The 22,641-nt window shown below is 42.4% G+C and overlaps 1 protein-coding gene across 1 annotated transcript in view; it reads right to left on the bottom strand.

The window, feature by feature from the left end:
- Positions 1-2,382, bottom strand: part of col4a6 (collagen, type IV, alpha 6) — a 37,470-nt gene extending 35,088 nt beyond the window's left edge. Inside the window, exons 1-2 of the mRNA XM_076092175.1 lie at positions 2,377-2,382; positions 1,386-1,460 (exon numbers count right to left, since the gene is read on the bottom strand). Of these exons, the coding sequence (XP_075948290.1) occupies positions 1,386-1,460; positions 2,377-2,382 (81 nt within the window). The remainder of the gene's footprint in view (positions 1-1,385; positions 1,461-2,376) is intronic.
- Positions 2,383-22,641: the final 20,259 nt, after the last annotated feature.

Genomic DNA, 22,641 nt, shown 5'->3' with positions numbered 1-22,641 from the left:
ACGTTTCTCTTAGAATCTTAGTTAAACCACATTTATTTGGTTTGACTCATGGACACACTGATTTTCTTGCGTCATTTGCTACATTAATACACGTGTGTAAATAAATAATATTCCACCACATCAGAGACCAAACCTTTCCCCTTTAGTACTGTTTTGTATAGAAATTCGAACATAAGATGCTCCAGAATGAGTAAAATTCTACATTAATCTACTGTAGGGTTTCTGTATTGTTTCTGTTGGTCAGATGTTTCCAAAAGAAGAAATCATAAGATCAAGAGAAGCCCTTCCAGCTAAATATTTACGGCCTCCACCCCTCTGACCTGATGATGCTGCAGCACTTAAAGAGGCTTGTTAATGTACAGGAATGTACATGAAGCCAGCCGGTTTATATTGACGTGTAAAACACCCACAAAACCTTCCTCTCAACGGTCACTCCGAGTCATAAATCAGAGAGTAGAGCTGCTCTGTTTGTGGCTACTAAAATTTAAACAGCTGAAAGTCTCTATCTTTATACTGAAATAAGTGTGTTTGTTAAGTTTAAATGATGTTATGCATCTATGAGTCAGTCACCACACAGGTGTTTATTTCATGGTGACAGGAAGATGAGTTCCTCGCCTTAAGACACAGTTTTGTTTTCGTCTAACTCCTCGCCTGGAGAAATCACGATATTGTTTGTAAGGATGTTGTAACATGTACAACACGGACTAACACAGAGCTGACTTTGATAGGTGCTGATAATGTCTGTGGCTGTTGATGAAGAGAGATAACAAATGTAAACCAGAGCCCCGGGGTCGTTGTTTCTAACTGAAGTGAAGGCAATTTACTTGTTTCCCGCAATTTAATTTGCCAAAACAGTTCACCTCAACTGGATGAATGCACTGTAACAAGTAAACAGCAAACCATTAACCTCGACCATAAATATAGTGCAATTAATCTGAGCTAAAACATCTGTACCGGGCAAACAGATAAGCTGCTGTGATGGATGATTAAAGTATGAAGATGGATTGATAGTCTTTCTCTCACACACTCCCATGATAGGGAGTTATAGACGACTGGGGGAAATAACAACTTACAATTTAAAGTTATTATAGTTTTTAGGAGGGGATGGGATTAACAGAAACATTATCACTTAAAATCCCCAAAACAGCTTCTTTTTAAATATAATTAGATGGAAAAAAGCACTTCTTGCAACTTCATACAAGCTAACATTTACATGATGTCTTAACTATTAAAGGAAATGTGTAGTTTTATAATGCGACGTAATATCACAGTGTAAACTAACACGTGATGGCCAACCAGGCTGAGAGCTGCCCTGATTAAAAGGAGGTAAAAGCAAGTACAAGTTGTACAAGTTGGCGCTATCATGCAGATGAGACGGGACTCACCCGGCTGCCTTTCTCTGGGTTGCACCTGCATCCTTCGCCACAGTTTCTGCCTGCACACGGCTCGTCAGACGTACCCTGCAGAAAAAGAAGAACAAAAATAAACCGAAATTACAACCTGTGCTTTGGAAATATATGTGGAGAAATCTTGTTCAAGACCAGACAATTTGGAGTTTGAATGTCGAACTTCCTCTTCGTTTGAGCGACACACTTCACCGCCTCAATGCATCATCAGAATGTAACTGAAAGGATTTGTTCAAATCCCTTCATGACTAAAAGAAACAAATCAAACAAAGAGACGGAAAACAGAGGCAGAGGAGCACGAAGAGAGTCTGGCAAAAACTCCATGAGTCATGTGGATGTGAGGAGTAGTTGCATCAGTGAGAAGTTGGCAGGGATTTAAACCGGATTTAGGAGATCCAGTCATTGCTGATTTAAAAAGTGCATAATTCTCTAAAGGGCAGATCTAATTATGTATCAAACATAAGATGTACTACCAGGTTCCCTTTTGTGTTTACTGTTTATTTGTCTCCCCGTACGCTTTTCTTTTCTGGGTTTTCAAACTCGGTTCGTTCCCTCCGGCTCTTTTCTTTGATTGGTAGACACACAAACCAGCTTTAACTCCCAAAGTTCTTGTTGTTTCAGGTGCATTTTCACTCTAGCGATCTCCATTTCTGCAGGTTCACGTCCTCATACATCCCATATCATGCACAGTAAACAAACGTCAGCATCACCACACGCCATTTGTAGCTCATGAACTCCAAGTGAACTACAGATTAACCCTTCTGTGTTCAGGGGTGGCATTCCTGAGATATCTACCAAACATCACGCAGTGCTCTTAGACTTTGTACGAGCCTCTTAAAACCTGACGCCATCTTTTCACTTGATGGACCACATGGCGAGCAGAGATAAAGGTGTGTTTTCTTCCTACATATCTGTGTGATTGTCGTGGTAAATCCATGTAAAATACCTCATTAATTACACACTTAATTACCTCCATGTGAATATAGGAGCAAATGTCTCATAAGGGTCCATAGTTTGGGGGTCTATTTGCGGGTCAAACTAAGAGGTCATGGCTGGCATTTCAATGTGATTAGTGGATGAAAGGGTGCTGGCGGGGTGGACAGACGTGGAGGAGAGGAGGGGCGGGAGGAAGAGGGGTAAAAGGGTGTTGACTGGGGTGTGATGGAGGTTCAGGGGACAGGGGTGGATGAGGAGAAAGTGCAGGGTGTATTAGTTCATATGACCACAGTCTGTGAGTGTTCATAATCACAATAATCGAGGTCAAGGGCCCTCCGGGACCCCCGTAAGTAGTCATCAGATGGTCTAGTCTGGGTCTCGGTCTGACATAATAAGAGCCTGGGAAAGACTGGTGGGAAGGCATCTGAGAAACGTTCAGTTAAAGAGTGTCAATAAGATGATGATTGACAGAACAACCCTGCACAGTGTTGATTTATTACATCTATATGTGGTGAATTGATATGCTATTGAGAAATGTTGAGGTACTACTACTTTTAAGCTAAGCTACTACGACAACATTCAATACAATTCAATAAAAACATTTCTGTACAGCTCAATATTACAAATCACAAACTTGCCTCAGAGGGCTTTATAATCTGTACAACATATGACATCCACGCTCCTTGGACCGTCGTATCGGAAAAGGAAAAACTCCCCAATATAAAACAACAGAGGAAAACACACAACAAGGAGAACGCGAGCTTGGCACAAAGTATGAGAGAGAGAAGGAGGGGAAAGGTCAGCAGTGCTGCTCCTGCTTTCTTCCCTCTGATCTCCTCAACTCCTCTAATCACAATGACAGAAGGAGGGCAAGAGAGGGAGAAAGTGAGCAGGAAAACAGTGAAATTTGGGCTAGTGGAGGGAGCAAGAAAAGAGAGCGGGTAAAAGAAATGGAGGGAATCCAAAAAAGAGAGCAGCTCAAAGGAAACGTATGCCAAAGAGGCTAAAGAAGAGGAAGCTAAAAATAGATGCAAAACAAGCAATTTGGAGCATTAAAGGTACTCAAAATTAAATCCATAAAAGAACAACAAAGTAAAAGGAGCAAAGACGATGAAAACTTTATTCAGTTTAAGCAAAAACATGGTTTAAAAATGTGGAACAAGAAGCAGAGGATGACAAAAGTGTCGCGCTCTCCTAGCTCCCATCTCTATATCATGTTGCTCTTATTATTCCGCTCTATTATCCTCCTTTTGTTAAGGCATGAATACCTCCTCAGGTATTACCCAATCAGAGCCGGCTGCCTCAGATTGTTATTGGCCCTGCGGAGGCATTGTTCTGGGATATAATCCAGCCTCTACCTGAGCAGGGCGGAGATGCGCTCCCCTGTCCACACCCAGATTTAAAAAAAGTGAAGGATGATATGCGCAAACAGCTGCTAAGCCAGCGCCCGAGGGGGAGAGCGGAGGATGTGTGAGGTGGTGTCAAATAAAGACGAGGAAAACGCGCACACATGCACACAATGAAGAATTATTGTGGAGATAAATAAACTCACAGGTGATGTGGGTGAATTTGGACGTCTAGATGCAGGTAATGCTGCACGAGAACACACAATCTACCCCAGTTCTTTTTCTAAGATTAACACCTGAAGTGTAACAACCTGCAAACAAAACTGAAAAAGTGTCCTCACTTCCCTTAAACTGGTCCTGGTCCTCGCATAGATAGAAATACAAGAGCACGCACACACACAGCCTAGTTCAATACCGATGCTCGATCGGCGTTTGATTTATTTATTTGTCACATTACTTCCGTACTTAAGTAACGCAACTTTTGTAGTTATTTTAAACCTAACCAAGTAGTTTCTTGCCTAAACCTAACTAAGTTGCTTCCTGTGAAGACGGAAGTTTAATTTGAAAAGACTTGATGCATTTAACGAGTGGTAATCGACACGTGTTGCTGGACTGTCGTAGGAAAACGCATAAAAAATGAGAAGTAACTTTTTCGTATGATATCATACGAACTGCTGAATGAGGATAGGTTGTTACGTTACAAGTGTACTTATTTAAAGTCAAACCATAATGCTTTTTTTTAACGCTAACTAGCTCGTTTTGTTGCCTGAACCTAACCGCCGCTGTTTCCCAACGTACTTAAAAGATAGTACGCAAAAAGGCTGTCAAGGGGCTTCTGTCCAAGCGGCAAAAAATGACGAGTAGTGACGAGATCGGCTTTCTCAGGGCTACATTCTCCCACAGAGAACAAAGAGGACAATGATCTGAAGCCCTGGTTTCACAATATGAAAGCTACTTGATCATCTAATCATCTTACACCCTCTGAAACACAACCTGTGAGTGTACGTGTGTTTCGTAATTTGGGTGAAAAGACCCTTTATGCTACAAGGTTAGAGCCAGCGAGGTTAAGTTAGAGGAATGTAAATCTGCTACAGGGTTAGACTTGTACCAGATAAGGTTACAGCACTCCAGACAAAAGCAGCGCGCTCACAATTTGCATACGTTCACTGACATAACGTGATGGAACAGGCACATTCCCGATTCGACGGCGTGAATTCAACAGTTTTCTTCCACTCTGTCATCCTGGCATTATGCAGCTATGTGCCTCTAAGCTTCGGCTAATGTTCCCCAATCAATCTTCGCTTGTTTGCTCATACTTCACTGTCCAAACACTTTCATGTACGAGCATCTAACCGAGACTTCTTTTCAAAACGCCATTCAAACACCCGAGAGTGGCAGCTCGTGCGTCGGCTGACGTCTGGACTTGCCTCGTTCGTGCCTATAGGGTCGGCAGATGTTATCCTCGTGAAGGGTTGAGTCTATAGGGTTACACACAAACGGAGCTGCACGGCTGAGACAACAACGGCGTGATGTGACAGGACAGCCAGTTTGCTTTAAATTCAAAACAAAACAAAAAGTGAGATAAAGCTTTGTTTGCTTCGTATGTTATAGAATTACACCATGATGGTGGTGGTTTAAGGGTCAGAGAGGCACGGCTGAAGGAATGTGTGATCCTGAAGATACCTGGCATTACTGTATGTATAAGCCGATTGTAGTGCTAATATGTAGTTAAAGAAATAATGTGTGGCATTTTGATGTAAGATAATGTGCATTCGGCCTTTTTTCTATCCATAAAACACAACGAAACGTTTTTTATTTGCTGTTTTAACTCACTTGCATCAATTAGGTTTTGGGAAATGTACTTTTTATGCTTGTTTCAGGTATTGAAGCAGAGGAACAACTAAAAGAATAGACAAATCAGACCAGTGACAGATTAAAAAACACCTGGAGACCTTTCCCCAGGGACGAGAAAACCTTATGAGGAATGTTTTGACCGTGGAGACCGGGAACTTTCCTGGTGGAGTTTGCAGGACTGACGGTCATTCATTGGTCAAACACACACAGCGACGCTGCTTCAACACGTGTACCGCTTCAGTCACAAAACAAGGAAGTAATCTAGTATTGATTTTGGGCCATTTTAGGACAAGGGGAGAGTTTAGCAAAGCATCAAAAGTAAAGTTAGTCGTGCGAATGTTAGAAAAATACGGCAGTTACTTCCTAAAGCACAAAGAAGCACCCATCAAACACTCAACAGATGATTTACTGTGGAGAGAAACACCCATAGGTTCATTTTCCTCCTCCACATTTCATTCATCAGTAAATACTATGCAGCAGTAAATGTAGTCGCAGTCACACATAGTTAGCTTAGCATAGCGTACAGACTGGAAACAGCTAGCCCCAAACTATCACACAATCCCTTTAATCATTTTGTCTATATAATCGTGAAAAATCCTGCCACAAATCATTTGTTTGGTTCAACTAACAGTCAGAGATATTAAGTTTAAAGCTACAAATCCTCACATTTAAGAAGCTGGAAGCAGATAATCAACATTTTGAAAGCAGTTGCCAATTGAATATGGTTAAATAACTGATGAGTTATTCGACTATTCATTTCAGTTCTAATCTGCTCTTTGAGACACAATGTTGTGTTTGACTTAACTGAGACAGAGAGAAGAAAAAACATGGAGAAGGTTTAAGAGAATAAAGATAAAACAATCTCTTTCCACAAAAAAAAGAGGAAAAGGTCACGTTCAAACTGTTTGACTGACAAGTGAACTCTGGGAATTGAAGTGCAGAACCAAGCGAATCCTTAAATTGACCCTTCACGCTTTCCCAACCAAGTGATGCACAGGAATTTATTTAATCCTCAGCATGTCCTCGCATGCTAACAACCAATGGGAGCGCAGAGTTCACTCCAACACCTGCCAGTCAAAATGACATTGCACAACACAAACCAATGAACTCTCTGAGGAGTCGCTGTCTGCGTTTAACAACAAAAACATGACTGGGATCATCACTGACTGACAGCGAAGCGTTAGGGAAAAAGATGGATTTTGAATGTGACCCTTTTTACATTTCACCTGCACCTGAAGCTGAAGCTGACGTTGAGGAATGACTTCAAGAGGAAGAAGAGCAGCGGGAGGTTGTCACTGCTTATGCACATAAAGAAAGGCAAAGGGCAAAGAAGGAAAATGTGGAGATAAGAGGAAGAAAGAGTCTTTCCCCCACCCCCTCAATCCAATGTCTCTGTTTTGTCTTCCCTTCCTCCCCCTTTCTCCTCTTCCTCCCCTCCCTATCATATCTTTCCTCTCGTTCCTCTCCCTCCTCTTCCTCTCTGGTCCATCTGTGACCTTGACATCCACCACAGGAGACTAACCAGCTGTGTTTGGGCCTCCAGCGTTCCTCGTTTACTTCTGTTTATTCCACGTTGTGTTGGCGTGTCTAAGTGTGTGTCTAAGTGTGTGTGTGTGTGTGTGAGCGGTATGGACTGTACATGTGTCCACGTGCACCGCTTTGTGTACTTGTACACAAGCTCCTCGTGTGTTTCAGTAATGCGTTCCCTCTTGTACCGTGCAGGCCACCCAGCTGGAGTCAGATCATCTGTAACTTTGGGCAGACAGCGGAAATCTTTGGCGCTAAAACCCGACCCAAACAGGACGTCGCACAGAGCGGGCTGACACGACCGGCGGCTGCGAATGTATATAAAGTATACCGCTGTAGTTGGCAGAAGGCGCAATGCGTATGTATCAGGAGAGGGACTTCACTTTTATGTCCACTCTTTGAAACAGTTCCAAAGACGTTTTACAAGATTTAAAACTCAATAAAAAAAGAAGTTTTGTTGATGCAAATAGTAAAATAGCAGAATTTCAGTTCATGTGAAATGCTCCAAATTCACGTTTCGATGTTTTTTTTTCGTCATGGAAGGACTATACCAGAGGTATTACTGTGTTTTGTTTAAATTACGTTGCTGTGTTTCTGCTTTTTGAAGGTACTTTTCCATGCAGCCATTGGCTTCCATTCACTTTTGCGTGCTTTCTAAATCAATCAGCAGATTTTGGGGACTTAATCCATCACATTTGACGTTAAACCTGCATTTATTTTTGTCGAAGTTACATTATTGTGACGAGGTGATGCAAAGCAGACAAATCACTCTGATTACTAATGTATTAACGTGGAACAATACGTCTCAACATATGCAAATATTGTGCAGAAATCAATGGAAACCAAAGTCTGAAAGGAAAGAAAATGCATAAAAAATGATACCACAAGAGTTTTTGGAAAGAAAAAAAGAAAACTCTGATATGGTCCTTGAAAGCAACAGTTGACATTCGTAGTCATGCACTTTAAACCCAGATGCATTCTGGGACTTTACGTAAACAGATAGTAAACAGTAATGGAAATCTTCCCCTCTGCATTTCCCAATCTCTAATCCAGTTAAGACTTAATGCTGCAAAACGCTTTAATGTCTCAACTTCTTTGTCCTAACGTGCTGCATGATGCGGCTTTCCTGGCAGAGTCAAAGTAAACTAAGATTAGTTGAGCTAAGCTTAGCTAAATCTGAGTAACAAAAACAGCAAGAGCCTCACATCAGACCAGGTTATATACTGGATTTACATCCTCGTAAATTCAAAAACAAAATGAAAAATGGAGAGTCAAAGGGATGAAAAAATATCTTATTGAGCCAAAAAAATGTGATGATGGGTAAATGTTCAAAAATGTTTCACAGCACATAAAGGAGTTTAACTGGCTGACGAGAACTTATAATGATGAGATAGATGTGACACAATCATGAAGAAACACTTGACATTTCAAACCTCCCAACACATAACATCAATTACTTTAGACTGCTGAAACTTCCCCCACCCAATAAAAAGTGATCTACGAAGTTATCTCCTGTCAAAGTCTAAACTTGCTCACTTGTAGTTGAAATATCTTCGAGTTCTGGACTTTTGAAGACGTCTACTTGTGCTCCGAGAAATCGTGATAGCCATTTTTTTCTCAGTATTTTCCGATGAATAATACATACATACATCATACCTGTCGTAAAAGTATCAATACCACGATGCAAATATACAGTTATGGAAAGTAAAGTACATTCACGAGCTTCGGTCCACGTTCACTTCCTGTCAGCTGATCTCATTCACTTCCACTGAAACAGACAATAAACTGGGACACATTTGGGAATGTTTACGTTTAAACCTGTGAAATCCTCTATTAAATATAATCATATTGGATCAAAATCGTCGATGTGTTGACATGCAGTCATTTGTGCTGGCTTGCACTCATGCAGAAACATGCACACACACACACACACACACACTCTTTCCTCTGGCTAAGGTTGGTGCAGTCGTGATGGAACAGAAACATTACTATTAGACAGGATTAGGACTCTACCTGCCTAGCCTTGTTGTGTGCCTCTCTCTCTCTTTTATCACGCGAGAGCGGGCACGCACGCCGAACAGGAGCTAAGAAGCGAGTTTCTTCTAATACCTCTGGTACAGCTTTATGTAGAGTGTATCCTCAGGTCCCAGGCCCTGCCCAGCTATCTCTAAAAGTAGATGTTATCAGTGAAAGGATGATTGATCTGCAACCAAGATGAGCTGAAATATGTGCGAAGCCTTCCTGATAACCGATTCTCAACCGTGCCCCACCTCGCCTCTTTTAATGGCCGCTCACCTTATTGAAGGTTTTTCACATTTTATCTTTAAAGTTTGTTTCCGTGAATCATATTTTATAATTAAACGACTGCACCTCCTATGTGGGCAGAGATACTGCTGCCCTGACAATCAACACCAGTGTCAGGCACGTCACATGATCTATTAAAGTTCAGATTCTCATCGCAGCCCCCCCCCACCACCCCATTGGTATTCAGACATGGAGCCAAGACGCTGCCCGACAGTCCACATCGTCAGAACATGAGCTTCCGGTCGGGGTTTGGTTTCTCTCCAGCTATAAATTCACTGTGAGTGCACAACAGTGACATGAAAATAAACCCAAAGCACCAAGTATAGAACAGCGGGTCACTTTTAAAAGTGCATGCAGGGTCAACACACACTGCAGAGGTCTGGAAGTATCAGAAGAAACACATTTATATTGGGAAGAAGGAGCAGAAAATGTATCTGGATCTCAATCAGACAATGACTCAAGTTTGGAAACATGAAAAAAATCCCATAATTCTTTCAGTGCAACAATAAAGCTGGGATTCCCCTCGCTTGCAAAGGTGTTTCCATTGTTCCAATGAGCTGTGCCATTGCCAGTGGAAAGGATTAATCATCACTTTTGCCACCTGTTGAAGCTCTAAATTGATCAGTACATCCTCCACCTTTCAGCACAGACACTTGGAATGAACCTTTCGTAACTCTTTGGCGTGCCGATAAAGGTGGCCGGCTGCCCACCGGCAACACCGCCGCAAGCGAACCAGGAACAGGCAGCTTCATGCCAGCTCAATCCGGCAATTAAGAAACAAACAAAAAAAGAGCTCAGAGACGTTTTCTGCAGCGAAAAATCTGCTGTCGACACAGACGGGTTTACAGGAGGAGACTAGGGCGGCAGCCAAAACAAACTGCGAGCCGCTGTCCGGACAAGAGCGCAGACAAAGACGCTGCGTGATCAATGGAGCAGATGAAATGTGTGTTTAGGGCATAAATTACACGCCGGCAAACCAACGACGGGAATGGAAGGACTGGCACAAAAGGAATAGATTATCACCACCAGTTGTTTCTGTCTCAGGTCTGGACTTGTGAAATTAGACAAAATTCATGATGATTAAACTGTGGATAAAAAAGCTGCTTTTAAGGTCGACAATCGGGAGGAGAAAAAACAAACACAGGCTACACTTGGAGTCTCCATAAGTAGATCAAAACTAGATCCAATATGGACGTAATTCCATTTCCATTCCAATTGCAAAAATTTGCAATACATGTGATTTTATTCTGAAATATATCCTGATATAAACCATTTTCTGGGCAGGAAAGTATTGTTTTTGTTTAATTTAATCCAGCAAATACCTGACAAACATGAGGCCCATACAACACACTCAGAGACATTGAACACAACAAACAGTATGGCAAAGTCTTTGGCGGTTGATAAATGTATTTGTCTCACAATATACTGTATATATCACCATTCCTGCCATCCCTACTGGAAAAAAGGAGAAAAAGAAAAAGGATTTCCCCTTCACTGTCTCAATAAAACAAGATTAACTGACATGGATCTTCTCTGACTCAACTTCATTAGGAGTACAACAAAGGCAGCAGCTGTGTATCTTCTCGGTGTCTACATCTGTCGATTGTCTCGTTTAGTCTTGGCAGTCAACACGTGGACAATAAACAGGACTGCTTCATTGTGAGCAGGTGGATCTGATGTTCTGGAAGCAAACATCCCATTTCTCTTTGAGCGTTTAGAGAGAGTTTGACAAATTATCAAGCTCAAGACAGAGACGAGTAGCGTTACAGTACAAGACAGTATTTACAGTATTAGACCACATAGAAGTATTTATGATTGGATTTCAATTAGCCAAGTAGAAGCCAAGAGATGTACGACGCTAAAGATAATATTTACAATGCACATTCAGGGTTGTAAAACTGGAGGATCCATCAGTGTAGCGTGATGTTAACATCAGCTGGATGAGGATGAACAGAGCTGACGGCTGCAGGAGACAAACTGCAGTGTAGTAAACACGGAATTAACTCGTCAGGTACTACACAGCGTCAGAAATCAATAAAGGAAAGATGTGTTGTCTCATTCTTGCAAAGACTTGTTCTCCTAAGCAGCACAAACACATCATTGTTTAGCTTAAAGAAGATTAGAAGAAGGATAAAATGAATGAAAACTATTCCCATCAGGCTTTTGTTGTCTACGCAAACATCCAACTGCTCTTTATAAATGGTCCGTTGACTCTAATACAAGCTGCTGTACTCTCATGTGAACCAAACATGTCTCCAGTCGAGGACGTGAGTTTACATGAACATCCAGTGAGTGTTACACGTCAACAATGTGAAGAGAACGAAATTTAGGCCAAAGCAAGCGGCGACCACCGGTTCTGAAAAGTTAAGGCAATGCAGAAGTGTCTTAAACGTGCATTCTCTCTAGTGTCCACCAGGGGGCGACTCCTCTGGTTGTATAGAAGTCTATGAGAAAATGACTCTACTTCTCTCTTGATTTATTACCTCAGTAAACATTGTAAACATGAGTTTATGGTCTCAATCTCTAGTTTCAAGTCTTCTTCAATACAGCATGATGTTCATTTAGTACATTATGGTCCATTTAGAGTCACACAGACCATGAAGCAGGGGATGCTTTAGGGGCGGGGCTACACAGTGATTGACAGGTCAAAATATGCACAAACATAAAACAACACAATGCAACACACAGTAATGAGCTTTGAAAAAATGACTATCGAGGTTTCTTATCAAAACTAAACATTACGGCTCCAAAATAGTGTTCTTGTTATTTTGCCCTCCCCTTCTACCTGCTAATCTGCACAAAATTGGCGTACTATTTTGCACACACACACACACACGCACACACACACACACAGCCTTAAAGCTACGTTGCAAATTCTCATCCGGGGTCATATTTATAACTTAACAAAACCCTAATTATGTTAAATGAGCAACACTTTCTCTGGTTAATCATGAACTGCTCTTTAAACAGAAGTTCCCTCAAAACTCTAAATGTGTGAACTGTAAAATATAAATGATTTCAAGACACAAGCTGGCCTGTAGAGACGCACACATAAAGTGAGTGACAGCGCCCACCCTCTTGATAAGTGCTATGATAATCACCCCCCTTTGAAGTCCACTGGGCTCGCCTGGAGGGGGACGGGGGGCTTTTTGAGGAGGAAAGGGGAGGTGCATGGAGGGATGGAGAGGTAGATAATGGAGTGGTAAACTGTTAAACAAGAGAGGGAAGTAGTAGTAAGAAGTAATGGCTTCCAACAGGTACAGATGGAGGCAGAGCCGGGGTGAAAAGTGGGTGTAATGGTGGACACATGGGACCGGTGAAAATAATCTTCTAGAGAGCCGGAGGGAACGATGGGAGGGGAGGAGGGATCTACAGATGGAGGAGGGGGAGTGAAACAAGATCTGGTTCCACCTGTGTGATTTCTGTTTTGTACCTCAGAGCGACATGTGCGCAAAAAGGAACAAGGACGGAAATATACATACATGTGGAGAGAATATGTGCGTGTTTTTGTCTCCGCATCACAATGGGACGGCAATTACAGCTCGTGAAATCTGAGATGGAGCTAATGTCCCCTCAGAAGAGTTTTGTCCTTACCAAGAGGCCTACAGGGACAGACACAAATGCCCTCAGCAGTGCAGTTTAAGGTTTCACCGAACAACGAGTGTAAACTGATCGGTGGGTCCCCGTGGATGTACCTGAAAGGATAAATGCCCCCCTAACGCCGCCATGTGTGTGTCCAAGGCCGCGATCGAGCCGAGACGCGACGCTAAAAGGCCTCGGCAAAGCACGTCGGGGCAAAACAAAACGGGATTGGAGCAGATGTTGAGCTCCTGCAGCTGCTGTGCTATTGACTGATACAGTTTGTAATGATGAAAACTGTCATGTTATGGGGATTTAATTAGCTTTGGACAGAGCCAGGCTAGCTGTTTCCCCCTGTTTCCAGTCTTTGTGCTAAGCTAAGCTAACCATCTCCTGGCAGATAGTGGTGATAAGAGTGGTATTGATCAAATAAGCAAATAAGCGCATTCCCCAAAAATGTCAAACTATTCCTTTAATTCTTCTTAACGTCCGCATCACATCCTCGTCTTGGATTGGCTAATTAAGAGGGCAAAGGTGGTTGCAACAAATCTATAATCAATATTTCTCTATTTCACTTTTACTCTCTCACTTAACAACTGATAATATGATACCAAAAAATGACCAGGAGGGGGCAAAGAAATCCCCCAAAATAACTTTCCCTTTACTTTATTAATCCAGCACTGCAAACCAAAGCATCCTCTTTAAAAAGCTGCAGAGTCATCGAGCCAACGCGCACCTCGGGTTACCCCACCGTATCCCGCCACCCTGCCAAACAACGCCTCGCATTGCCAACCACCGCTGCCAACCAGGACCTATTTTTAGCAACGGAAGTTTCGCTAACAGAGCTGCAGCTTCACTTCTCTCTTTTTTTTCTCCTCTTGTCGAGGTGGTGTGAATAGAGGGCTGGTGGTAATCTGGACACAGATTTCACTCGAGGGTGTGTTTGTGTGTGTGTATCTGTGTGTGCTCACATAGCAGGTATGTGGACAGATGTGTGTGTGTGTGTGTGTGTGTGTGTGTGTGTGTGTGTGCAAATACCTGCAGGCCTAATAACAAACACAGGTCTGGCACTGGAGTGACAGACACATGTTCGGTTTCTATGTTTTAATTGTCTAACCCTCCTTCTGTAGTTTCTTAACGCCTAAGAAGTCCTGACTCATGTGACATTTGATCTGAGAGAGTAATACGAGTAATAATAATCGCTCAATATGAAGACATATCCTGGTGATGGTTAGCTTAGCTAAGCACAAAGCCTGGAAACAGTTCGCCTGTCCAATGGTAACAAAATGTGCCTATCAGCAACTTTAAAGATCAATAATTTACAAAAGAAACTGTAAAAACAACAATTTGTGGTTTGGAGGGGTTTTATGTGTAGTATGTCAAATATAGTTTAAGCCATGGAGTTATTAAATGAACACTTCTGTATGTTATTGAAGTGTGACTTCTCCCTCTCTCTATCTTTATGTCTCATCCTTCCATTTAACTCCATACTTTCGTCCGACCTCAGCTCTTTTAAGTCCTCAGTGAGTCATGTCTCGCTGGCAAAGCAGCGCCAACCACAAGTCAGATCAACCTTTAGTTGTGGCTGAAGTTCATCCGTCCCACCAGACACATGTAACCATCATCAAAAAACTGATTGGTGCAGTTATGGGGGATTCTACTAATGAGACAGACAGAATTCCACTCTGCTGAGTCACTCTCCATCAGCTGCATTTCTTGTATTGTCTGGCTTTTGCTGATTGAAGTCGAATTGTGCAAACCCTGGCATAAATATCAGAGCGTGCGTTTCTCCTGTGGCTACTGCGCAGTCAGACAGATTAAAAAAAAATACAAAAGGTTAAGTAGGAAGCTCTGATTCATCGCTGGCTGTGTGTGTGTTTTACTTTTAAAATACTTTTGTCATCGCCAGGGTCTTTGAGTCCCCCTTTTTGACCACAGGGGGCGATGTGGAGACAGGCAGACAAGTGCACAAACGGAGGGAAAATTCCACTCGCTGACCCCAAAGACACACACCAACACACACCTGGGAGAGCCTGCGGCGCTGTAATGAGACCACATGAATTGCTCACTCCATTAAATTTCACTTTTACCCTCCTGACTAACTATCGGCATCAGCTCCAGTCTATTAAATCTCACTTATTATACTAACTGACGTGGCTGCAGTGTGGAAAGGCCTGTTCGAGTCACATTTGAGTAATCGTCGGCGTTTGTTTTAACCTGCCTGAAGGAGCAGACGGGTGGGGACAGTCTGGGTCAGTCAAAGAAATCTGATTCATACGTTCCCTATCTTTCAGCCTCTGCAGGGAGGTCAGTTTCAGAGTCTCTTGTTCAAAGGACTTCAGCAGCGTGGAGGCGTACAAACGATGAGGTTCTCCACGCTGAATTACTAAAAAGTTTAATTTCACCTCTCGGTGTCACTAACTTTGCATTTAATGGTTTGTTTTCTGCAGAGATATTAAGCACATTTTCCATTTTCCTCCAGATGTTTTCCTCAGCATCACTTCACTTGTTTCATTGAAATCTTGCATTTTTAAAATCTTGCAATGAAAAGCCAACATCAAAGGGGTTGTAATGATATCGCAGTCTGGCCTCTTTTGTTTCATGCATCTTGTTTTAGAGGTTTTAACGTCTACGATCTTTAGACATGATTATTTTAAAAGACTAAAATAAGGAACTTGAAGCCAAGCGACCAACATTTTGAGCATTTTATACATTATTCTCTCCCATAGAAGTCTCCTGTGCAGGGTCCAGTGGACCCTCTGATATGATGCGGGCTGTAATGTTAACAGACTTGGAACACCGTGTGATGTCCTTAAATGGAAAAGACATGCGAGGCGAGTGTGACACCTTTTGTGCACTTTCGTTCTCAACAGACTAGTCCTTCAAACTGCTATAAAAGAGATTAAACACGTTCAAATAGCAGCTCTGAGTGACTCTTCTCACTCTGACGTGTTTCAAGGCCGCCTCAGCGCACGCTGACATGTCCATAAATGGTAAAGGGGTTCCCGAAAGTCTGGAAATAAGCCGCTCAGTTGCTGCTTCGATTTGGCCAGAACTCTCAAGGAGACCTTGACAGAGACCTCGAGGTTTATGTTAATGCCGGAGTTTGTGTCTTCTTTGGTCGTGGCAGCATTTCCTCTTTTACGAAACACGCCAGTAAGGCCGAAGAAGAAAGAAGCATTTCTAAATATTCTAGTAACATTTCTACTGATGTCTGATCGGGCCCGCTGTTACAAAGGGACACCTGTTGAACCATAGGAACTCATGTTCAGCCTCACAAATAAAAGTTTGAAGGTGTTTCTGTGCCTCAGAGGTTCAAAATGTGTCTCATCAACGGAAGAAAAGCGAGCGGGAATGCCTAGTAAGACATGCAGGATGTAACCAGGGTGCGAGTATGTCTTCTTATAAGCATCCTGCAGGCTACTGCTACGCTATAGGCACCCCTCCCCTCTTCCCTCCTCTCCTCTCTAGTCAATCAGCTTTTCAGCAGCTCTCAGAGCAGCGTGGTGGGGTTAAAATATCACCCTGACGCTCCTTCTTTTGTGATCCGATCCACCTCTTTCTCTTCCTCCTAAACACACAAAGTCAGGCATGTATTCCTGCGCGTGGGAGAGGAGACGGGGAGACAGGGGAGAGGCCGGGGTTTGCCGAGAGAACAACAGAGTTACCTACAGACCATTAGACTTTGATGGGAACCAGTAAAATACAGCCTGAAGCTGTGAATGGGACGCACAGAAAGGAGTGAGAGGAGGGGGAGGAGGGGGAGGAAACTCTCATTCTCAGCCAGAAAGAGAGGGGACTCAATTACTTGGATCGTACATGATCGATTACTTATTTCAGGCATTTCCATATGAGACAACAGGAGTTATGTTATGCAAGATGACATTTTACTATTAAAGTGTTTTTGTTGTATTTAGGTGTTTCTATCTTTTGGTTCATGTTTCATGTTTGTATTTTGACATATTAGGACCATGTCAAATATCTCATGGTATCCTTTGGATTCTCTTTTTTTTTTGTGTGTATATCCATAAATCAAATACAATTCTAAAGCATAGCTACTACAAATAGTAAACAAATGAAACGCTTCATATTTGTTAAATAAATAAAACTACCTATTTCTTAGCTTCTTCTTTCTGGGACATTTTCCTGCTAAAATGATCTCTTTCACATTTTTCCCGACTCAACATTTAAAATTCTATACTCATTTCATCCATGTTGTTCTGTATGTTGCAGCTGTAAACAAATATCCACATTAATTTGCTTCTTAGTTTTCCTCTTTGCTCATCTCATATCTATCTTTTCTTTTATTTAGTATAAGGTCCCTACTTATAGAAGAGACAAAAACTACTCTCTCTTTTCTTAAAGGTGGATCATCGTGTGTCAATCGTGTGTCAAAACTCAGCGCAGATACGTTTGCCCTCAGGGATGCAGCTCGGAAGAAAAGAAAATGAGAATCTTTTAGACAATAAACTGAGGAGAAAGCAGGAGATCTCTTTACACGATGGACCGTCATGGGAGGAGGCAGAGGAGTGAAGGAGGAGGTGGATATGAAGGTAGCCACTAAATCACGAAGGTGCTCCCACCTGAGACACACACACACACACAGAAAGAGAGAGGCGTCGCTGAATGCCATTCTTTGGTGTTGTGGGTCCTGAGGCGACGTGTGTGTTTATGTGTTTATGTCAGAGTGAGTCCACATGTGGAGAAGAAGCTCCTGAGACAAATCCCAACGGAAACCGCGGTTGTGGTTAACAATGATGGAAGTAGAGCGCTGTAGGTGACATCGTTTAAGGCGATTTAAACCTGTGGATTCACTTTAAGGTGGTGAGACGGGAGAGGAAGTTAGGGATTAAAGAACTAACGCAAAGAAAGGGCCACCTTAAACAAAGACGCTTGAGCATCTGTCATCTTGGGTTTACAGCTCAATGAATAAAGCAAGTTCAGGGTCATCTGAGACCATGAATACCGAAAACTTCCTCACCTCGCGCTCTTCTTCCTGTGTCTTTTTTTGGATTAAACTTGTGTAAACTTATTTTTGAGCGAAACTCTTCTTTAGGGCATCTTATTTTGAAATAAGATGCCGGCTTAGTGCATATTGTGTTGGAAGGAAACATTTCTTCATGTCATATTTTGTAGTGAAACTCTCTGCATGTCATATTTTGCAAATCTTATTTCAGCGTGTAGCTTTTGTTTGCGCATCTTCTTCTTTGTTTTATTTTGAAAGGGAATTTCGCAAATAAACTGCTTTGCGCCCATTATGTCTCATTTCAGAGCAAAACTCCTCTTTGCATGTCTTATCTTGAACTAAATCTTTTCCATGTGCATTTTATTTTGGAATCCAATGTTTTTCCATCGCTGCACATCTTATTTCACAATAAAACTGTTCATTGCGCGACTTATTTTGGAAATTAAACTCTCCCTTAGGCCTTTTATTTTGGAAATTTCCCTTCAAAGTTCGATAACTTTGATATTGCCTTTAGACAGCGGGTAAACTGCAGACTGCAATTTCTTATAACAAACAAAACAAATTCATCATACAGCGTTTTTAATGTCAGAGCTGCCGGTTGTGGCTGCGCTGCGCATCTCCACGGGACTCACAGGAAGAAAAGTCACTCAAAAGGCTCATTGCACTAGTTGAAACAAAGTCATAAACTACTAATACAACAAATACCTTCAAGTCCAAGTAATGCAAAAAGGAAAATGATGCATGTGTACCGCATGTTTTAGCATGCCAGGACAGAGCTGGTGTAACCCCAGCAGCCTCCGACACAGACGGGAGGGAAATGTCTCCTGTACCTGGAGGCTAGACTGTGCTGACATACTTTTATTATTAAAAAAACATAAATCTGGATGCTAAGACAACGGCTCGCCTGCAGTAACGTTCACAATGAAAGAGTTTTTCAATCAAGAGAGTTTTTGTTTGTTTTTTTTTCATCTGGAAAAGTTTGCGAGGTTATAGCATGTTGAAGCGAAACGATGTACGCTTGCACGCAACGTAAACACAGAGACCATGAATGTTCAGCGCAGATTTCCTTCGATCGAGTCATGAAAATCCAATATTGCAATCTTGCATTTAAGTCTGCAAGTCCATGTCTCTCTGCAGCAGACACCTCTAAAAATAAATCCCCACTAATGCCAACATACGGGTAAAGAAAATCTCTCCCTTTACATGACCAGGATTTACCATCGTCCCCTTTTGGTATCTAGGCGCGCTGCAATGCCAGCAACATTCAAGTATGTCTTCCTTGTGTAATTTAATAGTCCATAACGAGAGCGCGGAGCCAGCGGAGGCCTTATATCACGTTAAACATCCCGCCACATACCGCGTCTCAGGCTGCAGTATCCATGCGAGGAGCGCCGGCATCTACTCGGGGGTATTTAGGACACTTCGGCCAAAAGTTGGGAAACATTGCATTGCACTTGGATACCAAGTGAGCTTCTTATACATGTGATGTGTGGAGTCAACTGGAAACATTAGATGGTGTCAGCAGATATGTGAGTGTAATTGTTATGATCACAGAGATCTAAGTTTTGGTTTTGCTGAAAAACAACCGAGCCAATCACACGCAGGCAGAGTGAGGCTAACAAGCTAATTGCTACATCCATGAAAAATAGCAACAGGAAACTGGACATGAAAGCAGCGGTACAAGTTGTAAGTTGACAAGAAAGATAAGGAATAACAATCGTTATCAGGCTAGCACCCAGTGTCAACTGTCTGGGCTAATGCTACAATGCTAACACCTCCTTCAGCAGTCTCTGTGGCGCAATCGGTTAGCGCAGTCGGCTGTTAACTGGAAGGTTGGTGGTTCGAGCCCACCCAGGGACGTGTGAATTTATGTTTACATAACCAGTTAAGGACGAGTTAATAGTTAACCAGGTTTGTGTGATCAGGGGGTAAAGGTTAGACAAACATGAGGCGAATGAAACCTGAAAAATAATGAATTTCAGTAACAACTCTGGCACGAAAACACTGATCTATATACTGCAAGAAGGCAGAAATCTTACTATCATCTCTGTGTACCTTCTGTAGTATATTTAAACTCATCACCAGTCATTAACATTCACATGAAAATATCTCCCACAAGGTTGCAAAGGTCCAGACTGATCTGCAATGTAAGACGAGCAGGATGAAGATGTTACCAGACAAACCTGGCAGCGAGACAGGTTTCCCCCCGCAACCGGAACAAACAACACATATCTGACATGACATCAGGGCGCACTTGACTGGGCAATCTGTTTTTACCACGCTGATACATGCTCTTTTGGGACAATCCCATCTGATCTCGGCTGTCACGTATATATATATATATATATATTCAAGCTGCTTGTTAAAGGTTGGGAGCCAGTTTGGGACGTTAGAATGTAGATCGGATCATGAAAAGGTTTTTAAAAAGGAGCCGAGATGGAGTTAAAGAATGGATTTCATGATACCATTGATGTATTTATTATTTTTTGTTACATTTCCTTTGGGATTGAAACAATTCAGCACATTTTCAGCAAACAAAGGGGCTGAATATCTGTGCTAGTTAATGCTTATTCCTCAAATCTAAATCCAGAACACTTTGTAAAAGATCAAATATAAGAACAAGCCTGAGCGATTACAGTCTGAAACATATATAAATATGGAAGTTATGCAGAGAAACATGCTGATTTATGAGCAACCACCTTGTCAGACGACGAGGAAATGGTTTAAATATAGATTCCTTGATAATCGTGAATAACCACACGAACCGTGTTTTTGTTTATGTGTCTTAGATCAAGATATTGCAGCCTTCTTCATACGAGGAATCTCTTTATCTGATGTGTGATATGATATCAGGTCCACTATCACTCTCCCGCATCCCTTCAGGAAAAATGTCTACAAGGCCTTTTGGACCTTCTGTGTAACGTTGCTGATCGACAGAAGTGCAAAACCTTCAGAAACAGTGTGAAACGAGACTGAATTTACTCCACAACTTTGACTGATTATATCTGAAATTTGTTGAGTCTGGAAGGAAGCTCGACCAAGATGAAGTCACACAAAGCACCTGTTCAGCAGTGTGGGAAAGCACTGAAGAAATGGACAGCTGTAGCCATCACACGGGTCTAGTATTAACTTGTTTTAGACAGAAAAAAGGCATTTACCTCGAAAATAACAGCATTTTTATCAAAGAAAAGGCTTCGAGGTTTTGTCAGAAATGGCTAGGTTAGCTGTTAGCTCTATAGCCTCCTTTTCTGCATCGCTGCCCACATCTCTAATGTTTTCAGTGATTCAAACTGGTCTGGTGTTTTGCTGTTCGGCTGTTTCCCAGGTTGGAAAAACAACCGAGCCAGTTGTTCACAGGCAGGATGAAGGATTGAGATTTCATCTTTCTCCATAGCTAACAAGCCAAATAAACACAATCATGAGAAACATAAAAGTGCCAACAAGCGTGGACGACATGTACACGCTGTTGTAAGTCGTCTTAACAAATAAGAAATACAGATTATTATCAGGCTAGCACAAAGTGTTGACTGTGTGGGCTAGTGCTAGCATGCTAACACTAGCTTCTACTTGTTACGTATTGTCCAGAGCGGTCTCAGGTGCTAACCGAAAGGTTGGTGGTTCGAGACCACCCCAAGGAAGTTCTGTGTTACGTCACGTCTTATGAATAAATAAAACCATTAGCTTCTAGGAGTCAGTGTGCGCTTCCTCCAAACAACGAAGGACATAAACTGATATATATACAGACGAAGACAGCGTTATGGTTTTAATTTAAGGGCTAACGCAACAAAATCAATCACATGGATAAGAAGCCAAAACGATTCCTCCCCAGATGTTCCCTCCTCTGATGAGGCCAAAGGTGAGGAGGAGCGAAGATGCCCCGTGAGAGAGACAAATGGATCACGGGACCCAGGAAGTGGAGGACAGCTCCCAAAACCAGGTGTGTGTGAGCCTGGTACCCCTGCAGGTGTTTAAAATGACTGACTTAAGGGTCGAACTGCGGGGTGCCCAGACACATTCGTCTCTCTGCTGATTTCATCAACCATTGTGTCTCTCCGCCCAGCATTAGCATGTCTGGACGGTCGAGGAAGTAAACAGTATATCCTGACTGTAATACTTTAGATAAATAAAAGTAGAACACCTGAAAACACTCAATATTGTTAAACAGTCAATCGCACCAATTTTAAGGACTGAAATGTGACCGATAAAAAAGTTATGGTTGTGTCACAAGACAAGCCTCCTCTGTCTTCATCGCTCTCCTTCCTCACCCTCACCTTTCACCCCTCCTCTAACTCCCTGATCCTGAAACAGAGGGAGGACCTCCGGGGCGGAGGAAGAGGAGGAGGAGGAGGGAATGAAAGCAGTGGGAGAGGTTTGTTTCCAGCGGAGCGGATCAGAGCCTGCCGAGGAGGTCAGGAATGTCGTGTTGTCGGATGCAGGGGGTCAGGATCACTGCGCTTAATGGTCTGGAGAGACATCATATAGGAACTCCACGTTCCCAAATCTGGGAATTTGAGGAATTCAAAGGGACAGTGAAGGAGGGTCTGTTGTCTGAAACGGATAAAATCAGGAGAGGGGCTCGGGAGATCTAAGAATTCCTGGGAGGCTGCTTTTTTTCACAGGGTTCGTTTGTTTTCAAGTGAGGACTACCGGCCCAAAGTCAATGTAAATTAAGGTTTCCCTCTTCAAAACATGGTCTTAATCTTACGTCACTGTTGTCACTTTG

Source organism: Anarhichas minor, unplaced genomic scaffold (assembly GCF_050575085.1).
Source record: "Anarhichas minor isolate MPS153535 unplaced genomic scaffold, ASM5057508v1 ptg000016l, whole genome shotgun sequence".
Taxonomy (NCBI): domain Eukaryota; kingdom Metazoa; phylum Chordata; class Actinopteri; order Perciformes; family Anarhichadidae; genus Anarhichas; species Anarhichas minor.
The sequence above is the reverse complement of the archived record's forward strand: the minus strand, read 5'-3'. Positions and strand labels throughout refer to the sequence as shown.